The 10,318-nt window shown below is 38.0% G+C and overlaps 1 protein-coding gene across 1 annotated transcript; it reads left to right on the top strand.

Annotated features, from left to right (window-relative positions):
• Positions 1-5,567: 5,567 nt before the first annotated feature.
• SPZ1 (spermatogenic leucine zipper 1) lies at positions 5,568-6,695 on the top strand. Its single transcript, XM_012721802.1, has one exon. The coding sequence runs from the start codon at positions 5,568-5,570 to the stop codon at positions 6,693-6,695; it is 1,128 nt and encodes a 375-aa protein (XP_012577256.1).
• Positions 6,696-10,318: the final 3,623 nt, after the last annotated feature.

Below are 10,318 nucleotides of genomic sequence, written 5' to 3'. Positions count from 1 at the left end.
AGAATGGGGAGCAGAACAGGCCGACTGACGAAGTACACTGCTGAGGGGAGCAGCGGGTGGGTCAGGAGAGGTCTGCCGTGCCATGGGGTCACCTCCGGAGCCAGGGATCGAGCTTGTGCTGAAGTGGCTTTAGCTTTAGTGCTGTGCTTTAACCCGCTGCGCCACCAAGGAGGGCCCATAATCTTTATTTTTAATCCATTTGTCAAATCAGTCTTTTAAATATTTTTAGAACTTCGGATTTTACCCATTTTCCCCAATTTTTTTCTGTTCCAGGATTGTTTTCACAATGTAAGGAGATGATAGGTTATCTACAGAATTGTTATTGTATCTACAATGTAATAGATACGGCATTACCTTGAATAGAGATGTCTCAGTCTCTATGATAGTTTCTTAGACTTTCACTGTTTTGGATACCATAACAGTTTTGAGGAATACTAGTCAGGGATTGTGTAGGGTACTTCCCAATTTGTTTTCTGATTGAATTTGAAGAATTCTTTATATATCCTGGATAAAAGTCCTTCAGCATGTATGTGATTTGACAGTACTTCCTCCCAGCTTGTAGTTGTCCATTTCATTCACCTCACAGACACTTTTAGAGTGAAAGTTCTGAGTTTTGAGAAATCCTAACTTATCAAAGTTTTCTTTTATGGATTATGTTTTTGGTGTTTTATCTAAAAGATCATTATCACCAAATCCAGGGGCAAACATATTTTTGTCCTTTGTTTTCTTCTAGAGAATTTAGTTTTGCATTTAACATTTAAGCATATGATCCATTTAGGGTTAGTTTTAATGTAAGGCACGAAATAAGTGTCACTGTTGATTGTTTTTGCATGTAGCTGCCCAAATTATCCAGCACTGTTTATTGAATTGTCTTTGTATCTCTGACAAACATCAGTTGACTTTTCTCAATGGAAGTTTTCAAAATTTTCCATTAAATTCCTTTCTACCTAAAATCATTTCTCATTATTTGCAGTATTTATGTTCTATGAAGTCACTACCAACACTGAATTAAGGAAAATAGAACTATTGCTTCCAATGGAACTACAGAATTATATTCTTACAAATCCCTGGTCACATTTTTGTCAATCAAAATGCAAGCCAGTCTCCTAAGATTTGAAAACCTGTTCTTTCCCATAACGTTTTCCTATTGTAGGTTTTTTTTAATTTTTTAAAAAAAGATTTATTTATTTATTCATATAGAACTGGAGTACAGGCCAGAGATGAGGAGGGTGAGAGGGTTCACCAGTGACAGAATGAAGAGCAGAACAGGCAGATCAACGAGGTGCACTGCTGAGGAGAGCAGCCGGCGGGTCCGGGGAGGTCTGCCTTGCCATGTGGATTTCCTTCGGGCCATGTGGATCTCCTCCCCAGCAGTCAGGGATCGAACTCAGGGCTCGAACTCATGCGGAAATGGCTTAAACTTCTTAGTGTTGTGCTTTAACCCTCTGCGCCACCAGGGAGGGCCCACCTATTGTAGGTTTTTAAAAAATTCTTCCACAGCCTCCTGATTCCTGCAAGCTTAACAATTAAAAGCAGCAAGTATAAACGCTAATCTAGCTGTCGTAGCTAGTTGTTATTTGGGGTAAATCACTTAGAAGTGGTTGTAACTTTGAGCAAATCACACTCAAATTCTGAAAGGAGAAAGACATAGATGAGAATACCTCCAGGGCTCCCCTCATTAAAGAGGCCAGCTTCTTTTAAAACCAGAGGGGGAGGGGGAGAAAACCTTTTTAATTTTTAAATGTCACACCACCACCTGCTGGTCAAAAGGAGAAGGACATGAGGAGGAAAAGGGTTAACAGCTGTGTCCAGCTATTTTGTTTATTTAAAAAAAATTTGACCTTTTCAGCTACTTAATCTTTGATATCAGATATACATAGGAATTATTACATATAAAATCAGCCATGAAAATCATGATATATGTCACACCAGCATAAAATTCCTTGAACACGATCATCTTTGTTTTTTATTCTTTGATTTTTTTCCTTTTCTTTAATTATAGTTTTTAGTTTTTTACATCATTCTTCATTTTGTGCATCTTTCCATCTCAATTGTAATCCCCATGGGCTTCCCATCACCAATTCACTCTTGTACCATCGCCATAGTCCAGTGCACTCTTCCCACTTCAGTTGTGATCCCATTCTCCCTTCCCACCCCCATAAAATGTCTTTGGTTTCTAGTTTGAACACGATCATCTTTAACCAGCTATTATGCTTTGCTTTAGAAAACAAACATTACTGAACAATTAAAACAATTATACACAATAAAAATATACTTCAAGGGAAGCAGTGGATACACAACTTCAATCTAGGAATGAGAAGAAATTAGAAAAACACAAAGAAAAATCCACAAAAAAACTGAACTGACAGTAGTCTTCCAAAGTGTCATGTAAAACAAGGAAAGAGGTGCCCTTTCCATGGAAAGATTAGTGGAAACTGGGACATAACAAATAAATGCAAGGAGGGACCCTGAAACAGAAAAGGAACATTTGTAGAAAAACTGGTGAAATCTCAGTAAAATCTATAGTCTACTTAATAGTATCATGCCAATGTTAGCTTTGATAATTGAATTATGATTATGTAAGATGTTAAGGTCAGGGTAGATAGAAATCCTTTGTACTATTTTTTGCAATTTTAAGTCTAAAATTATTTGAAAGTAAAAGTTTTTAAAAATTCACCTACAGAACACGGGTTTTTAGTTTTGGAGTGTCTATCTACAGAGTTATTGTTATGAAACATAATGGTTTCAGAATCTTCATAGCAGAGTTACCAGAATTTCCAAGCTTTTGAGAGAGGGGTATTTTTGGTTTGTCCAGAAAGTATCGCTTTACTCTATTTTCTGTTTTAGGCCCAACATCGAATATCTGTACATCTTCCCTAATACTTATTCTCTTCTTTTCAGAGTCTAGCAGTCCAGTCAGCCACTCCCTGTTTCAGTGAATGGGCTGATGTACACCCAAACTCCACAGGCACCTGTCCCAGGCCAGCCAATCAATGCTGGAGCGACACAAAAGAGAGATTTCCTTTCCCTTAGGTTGTTAAAATTGTAGGATATCAACCTAGAACTCCCTAAGGCCACTAAGTAGAAAGATATTCCTGAGAATGAAAGCACAGAAAGAGAAATCATCTCTGAAGTGGTGAGGTCAAGCCCTAACTGTATAACATGAGCCCCTGAATTCAGATACAGCTACTCCTAAATTTCTAAGTTACTTGAGCCAATAACCTTGTGCACACCCACCTCAGTTTGAATTAAGCCAGTTTGAGTCTAGTCTCTGTCACTTGATACAAAAAGGATCACAAATAATACATCCTATATTTTGACATTTTTAAATTTAAATGCAGTTTTATATTTTATCAAAGCAAGCTGGTTATAAAGGAAGAAAAATTCTATACGTTTTCTATCTAATAATCTTAGAATATATTTTTTCAATTTCTTTTTTACTCTCTTTTTTAAAGTCATTTAGTTTTGGGAAATGTAGACATCAACTGTAACATAACACAAATGTGTCAACTTCTATAGTTATTTACTGGCAATATAGGTAAATAAAAGAATCTCTTTCAGCATCTATAGTAAACTCAAATTTCAGTAGCATTAACAGAAATGTTATTTGAAGCTCATTAAATTTTTAAGGAGGAATGGAATATTTAAATCCCTTTTTATTAAAAGAAAAAAAAGTTTTGGAGCCTTTTAGTCTCAGCGCTATCAAGTTATCGCACATGAGTTCTATCTCCGGCCAGGGAGCTTACCCACATGGTGCAGCAGACCTCTCCTGTCCCACCTGTTGCTCCTGTCAGCAGTGTATTTCGGTAGATATGACAGTCTGCTGCCCACTCTGTCTCTGGGAAATCCTCTCATCCCCTACCCTCTCTTGCTACACCCCAGTTCTTCTACGTATAAATAAATGAAAATAAATGCATTTTTTAAAAGCTCCAATTTGTGATTGTATTGTTAGGGGATCTTTTCAAGAATCTCTCTCTCTTTTTTAAAAGATTTATTTATGTATACAGAACTGGGGTGCAAGCCAAAGGTGCAGGGGCAGTGATAGGATTCACCAGAGACAGAGTGGGGAGCAGAACAGGCAGATCGATGAAGCACACTGCTGAGGGGAGCAGCGGTTGGGTCAGGAGAGGTTCTGACAAACACTATGAGTCACTTCTGAGCGGGAACTCATGCTGAAGCGGCAGCACTAGCTTGCAGGGCTACATCCTAACCGGTTGCACCACCAGGGAGGGCCCAAGAATCTCTTTTTACTGCACTAGAATATATATATATGGTGCCTAAAGGCACAACTTAATCATTTTTTAAAATAATAGTTTATTTTTACATCATTTTGTACCCTTTTCTATCTCAGTTGTAACCCCGGTGGGCTTCCCATCACCAGTTCACCCTTATACCATCACCGTAGTCCTGTGTGTCATCACCATAGTCCCATGCACATCCCCCTGCCTCTCATTTTTTATCCCATTTCCACTCCACTCCTGTAAAACATCTCTGGTATATAGTTGTTCATTATTATTCAACACCTCCCCTCCTTTATGCTCCTTCTATGAATGAAACCATCCAGTATTTTTCTTTCTGGCTTATTTCACTAAGCATGATCCCTTCCAGCTCCATCCATCTTGTTACAAAAAGAATGAGTTTATCTTTTTGATTGCTGAGTAATATTCCATTGTATGTCTATACCACATCTTTTTAATCTAGTCATCTACTTTTGGGCATTTGGGTTGATTCCGTGTCTTTCCTATTGTAAATAAAGCAGAATAAACATGAGATGCACTAGACTAGTTTTAAATAGAATGATCGCCGACATTATGTCCCTAAAGTTAAAAAAAAAAAGTGTAGCAATTTGGGGAATTATTTTACATGGATAGTTTTCCTGTACAGCAGCATTTGGCTGCTGTATGCTGTGAATCCCTCCACCCTAAACCCCCCCTCACCCCCATACCCATCAGCCACACGCTTAGGTGGTAAAGAAACTTCCTCCAGTTGAGGCTGGACTTGTGGGTACTGGGGATGAAGTAGAAAGTCACTGATCTGCTGAGAATGAAATTAATAAAAGCCTACAAAAGTCAGGGGAAGGAGGAGTGTTATAGTGATCCTTTTGAGGGTGAGGAGTAAGGACTGGTTTAGAGTTGATTTTGATGTATAAGTCACTGAGGAGGGAGGGAATGTTTCAGAGACTTTTATTATGACACAAAGGAAACAGAAGCTGGGGATTGGCCACAGGGTGCGGTGACAGAATAAAGACCAGTTGCTAGGGTCAGGAAATTAACACCAGCAAGCTTTGGAGAGATGGAGTCCTAGTGCCTCTTCCCCTTCCCCATCCTCCCTCCCCCCCTCCAGGCTGACATGTGACCCTCCACCTAAACAGCATCTTCCACCTAAACAGCATCTTCCACCTAAACAGCATCTTCTACCTAAACATCACAGCTCTGACCTCTGACTTCTGCTTAGTTCCACATTTTCTACTCACTTGCAAAGACAACTATCATCTCCTCTTCCTGGAAATCGCTAAGGTTTTCTGCATTCTTCATGCTCTGACCACCAGCTCTGCCAACTCAGCTGAGATGGAGGTGCCCACCCTCTCTGAAACTTCTAAACCGACTTCTGAGCTCAGTCAAGAGTCCTTGGATCCTAGGATTATCGTTGCATTGTTTGGAATTGAATCACTTCCTTCTATCTCCCAGAATTCTCTTCCCTCCCAAAAGAATAGTGGTTATCCCACAACTGAGAAACAAACTACACAGAAATTTAAAACTCTCTTAAAAGAAATTAAAGATATTCTGAAAAGTATGGCATGCAGTGAAGAGAAGAGCATAGACACTGACTCTTTTGAGGAAAACTATATTCCTGAACATGCACCAGTACTTGAAGAAAAAATCAGAGGACTTGACAAATTAAATAAATTTCTACTGGAAAACCTACTTCGCAATGTAGACTCAGAGAAAGAACCAAACACAAAGAAACAGGAGATGCTACTGAAAAACCAGAACTCCAAGAACTTAGCACAAGGTTTTGCAAGACATTTGGTACATTGTTCAGAAGCAAAAAGAGTCCTTAATGAAACTCAACTAAATAAGGAAAAAACCAAGTGCAGATTTCCTTGTGTTCAAGAAGAAAATAGCAAACTGAGATACAATATGGAGCAGTTACTACAGGAGGCAGATCACTGGAGTGTGCAACATACTGAGCTCAGTGAACTCATAAAATCCTATCAGAAATCTCAGAAAGACAGAAGAGAGAAACTTAAAAAGAATAGCCTTTACCTCCTAACTCAACCATATAGTGAGGCGTCATCTAAGCAGGAGCTGGAGGAACAAGTGAAGAGGCTGAAACATGACACATATTCATTGCACTTGATTGCAGCTTTGCTAGAGAATGAATGCCAGATCTTAGAGCAAAGAGTAGAGATTTTCAAGAAACTTCATCACCAGAACGAGGGAGTTTTGCAAGAGAAGTTAATTCAGACAAACTTCGAACAGGGCAAGAAGGAACAAAAACTACTTGAGACAGAGAGGGAAGAAATGCCTAAGCAGAAAATGCAAGAAGTGGAGGGTCCATGTCACAAAAGAGACAAATTCTTTAGAAACCTAGATTCTTGTCGTATTAAGAAAGCTCGTAACAACCGGTTTAATAGTCGCATTGCAAGAAGAGCACTTCTGGGGAAAAAGAGGCCAGTCAGTAGTCTACGATAGAAAAAAATGCCAGGAGTAGAAGTAAAGGCAATTGTCACAAAGGTATAATACTTTCAACCCCCGCCATAGCCATCAAACCTAGGATAAATCTGTACTTTCAACCAAGAAAATGCTTTCGAACAAAAAGATTAACAAATTATTCATTACCTCAGTAGTTAACATAAGATTGACCTTTTGTGACCACTAATGTGAACCTCAAGTTCATAACCTGTCACCTGTACATCTGTTTGTTTTGTGTTGTTCTTAGAGACATCGATTCTTAAACTTAGAGTGGAAAGTTACAAGTCATACTAAATAAAAACTAGAATGAGAAAAGGTCTTCAATTGTTATCTGAGGTGGGGTTCTGGGGGAAAGGGATATAACACTTTTATTGTGAACCTTTAAAGATGGTTGTCTAAATACATCTTTTCTTTCTCTGTTATTCACACAAGAGTGAGAAGTGGTAGAGTAAAAAAGGAAGCTGGTAAACCATCCCTGAACAAACCGTTTTTCTCTTCCCATAAGTTTTCCAGTCCCCTGACTCTACTTTTCCTGACTTTCCCCCACCCCCTCCTTCCTCAACTTAGTGAATGGTGGACATACTGGACACCAGAGGCTCTTGGGAAAGGACACTTTGCTTTTGTAGAAGAATAAATATGTTTCTAGATTTTTGTTCTGTGCTGGAACAATTCCTCCCGGCCCTCCATATTAAAGGCAGCAGTGTTACCCTGGGTAAAAATATTATCTGTTAAGGGAGATGGGTTTCTCAATCTAGAAAAGATGGAGTAGATACATTTCTCCTTACTCCCATTTAAAAAGCTTAAAAGCCTTGGGTATTGTGTATTGAATAAACATACGAAGCCTGAGAGAGAAGGATGGTGAGACCAGGGTCCCTGGAACTCAAGGAGTAGCATGGTGTTGAGTCCCTGGGGTTTCTTTATGCTTATGTCCTGATCAGAGCTCTGGAAGAGACCACACCCAGAAATGCCAATGTATTTAGACAAATGGCCTTCATAAAGTCTGCATTTTGGGAGCAAAGATGAGGAAAGGCAAGTCTGGCAATATGGAAAGTTTTTGACAAAAGCTGCCTTACTTCAGCTAAATCTCATGCGATGCTTCCATTTTTACCTCCAATCAACAAATACTAAGTGGAGAAAGCCTACATTTTCGCCCTTGCCTGGATGGTAGTGAGGTGATTCTCTCTATCTCTGCTGGAATGGTGCAAAAGAGGTGGGGGTGATGGGACTGTGGGGACCTTTGCTTGATGGTAACAAAGTGATCCCCTCTGACCCTCTCCTTCCCCACTGGAGTAGAATATCAGTGTGGGGCACAAGGGTAGCTTAGATTTACACTCGTCCCTACTGGTACAGTATTGTAAGAAACCTCATAGAACCGAACATTTAAATAAGATCTAAAGGTATCCCAGCATATACAGAGAAATCACCCATCATTACCAAGAACCAGAAAATCTCAATTTGAATGAGACAAACAATTAGCTGATGCCATCAGTGGGATGACACATGTTGGAGTTAGCTGGCAAAAGTTAAAAGCAGTCATTATAAAGAGGTTTAAATGAACAGTTACAAACACACTTGAAACAAATGAATAAGATAGGAGTCTCAGAAAAGGAATAGAAGATATAACAAAAAATGGAATTATAGGTAGATTGAGATGTAGAAGTAGGATAAATTCTCTGGATATGCTTAATAGAATATCGATGTCATAGGAATGATTCCATGAACTTGAAGAAGAGCTAACAGAAATTACTTATTCTGAACAAGAGAAAAAAAGACCAAAAAAGGTCAAGAATCTATGGGACAGTAGCAAAAGATTTGATGGTGTAATAAGGGGTAAGCTGTGGGGTGAAAAAGTAATCAAAGATAAAAACCACTGAAAAATTCCCCAAGTTAGTGAAAAGCAAAAATTTACAAATTGAAGAAAACAAGTTAACTCCAAATAGTCTAGATATAAAAAAAAATTCAAGGCACTCATATTTCTGAAAGCTAGAGAGAAACACGGTAAAAATCTTGAAAGGACATTTTGATCCAAATGGCAGAAAATTTGTTATTTAGAAATCAGGGAGAGCAGAAGGAAGTGAAAAGTTTTCTAGAACTGAAAGAAATTATCAACCCAGATTTCTTGAACTTGTGGACTATCTTTTAGATAAGATGAAGTTAGTATAGTCTCAGAGGAAAACAGAATTTATTATGCTAGTTACATAACTCATTTTTCTCACATTCAAGAAAATGAGTGATCCCTTTAGTCTCAGATTTTATACTATTCCATTTCATATAACAATTTCTCACAGGTTAAATGAATAGATGAAATAAAAGATGACAACATCTCTGAGCCAATCACATCTTGTATTTTAGCTTATTCTTTTGCATTACAGATTACATCAGTTGTCACTTAACTGTCAAATATTTAGTGGCTAATTCTCCCATTGCTAAAAGGTGCACTGAGGCATTCCTGGGAGCAACAAACTCACAAAAGAACTGCTAGATGTTTGCATTTTGGAAATTTGTGACACTTGATGCACATGGGACAAATTCAAAGGGGTATTGGTTTCCATTTAGATAAAATACAGCAACGTATCCAGCAGTGAAATTTCCATTGATGAGAATGCAGTCACAAGGTTACATCTACCTGAAAGCAATGGGATTTTTTTTTTTTTTTTTTACGGCAACCAGATAGAAGGAAGAATTAACTTTTGGGACACTGTAGAGTACAGGGAAAATAATTTTGTATTTCTGCACAATAAGGGTTTTCCGAACATATTTTGTGGAAACAAGCTCCTGAACTAAAACTAAGCTCTAGAAGATAATTTGCAACTCAAAAGATTTACCTAATTTGGAGTAAAGTTATCTCCTGGACAGATTTATTTACACTCAAAAAGAGCTAGAGAGAGAACCCAGGATCCTTTACATCTTATTTTCCAGGAGCAGAGATTTCCTCATCCTCCTTTTAGAAGAAGAAGTCAGCTGCCTTTCCTTTCTGCATGAGTACCTGGATTCATTTTCTCGGAATTTCTCATATGCTTGCAGGCACCTGGTTCTTGCTGTATCTCTCCAGGGTTAAGAACTGGAGCCAGGGGAACCAGCATGATTATTATTATGTAAGTAATTATAATCTGTCTCTGGTCCAAATCCTCACTTATGCATTCAAAATGAACAAAAAAAAAGATGGAGAAAAAGGAACCAAAACACTAATAATCTTGTCACATGTTCTGTTATGAACAAAGCTTAGGGATTTTCATATGTTTTAAGTACTGAAAATACAATATTCTAAAAGCAACATTTCTTTCTTCTGTTTGGAATATATTTCACTTTATAAATAATCTAAGAGTCCAAACATTCCTATTACATCCCTTAGTAGAAAATGATCTCCAGTTAACAATACTTGTGTTAATGAAAGAATCACCTTTTTTTTGCCTTTGCTTTTCCCTTAAATAGAAAACTACCACCTACATGTTCTATTTTCCAATCATTATGCTTATTAAAACATTGTAGTTTGCTATTTTACCAGATATGTGGTTCATATTACCTAAAAGGAAATAATTGCTGAAATATATTATTGCTTTTTTTTTTTAATATTTATTTATTTATTTGTACAGAACTGGGGTACAGGCCAGAGATGCGGAGGG

Source organism: Condylura cristata, unplaced genomic scaffold (genome assembly GCF_000260355.1).
Source record: "Condylura cristata isolate star-nosed mole 26May11 unplaced genomic scaffold, ConCri1.0 scaffold00007, whole genome shotgun sequence".
In the NCBI taxonomy this organism is placed as follows: domain Eukaryota; kingdom Metazoa; phylum Chordata; class Mammalia; order Eulipotyphla; family Talpidae; genus Condylura; species Condylura cristata.
The sequence above is the reverse complement of the archived record's forward strand: the minus strand, read 5'-3'. Positions and strand labels throughout refer to the sequence as shown.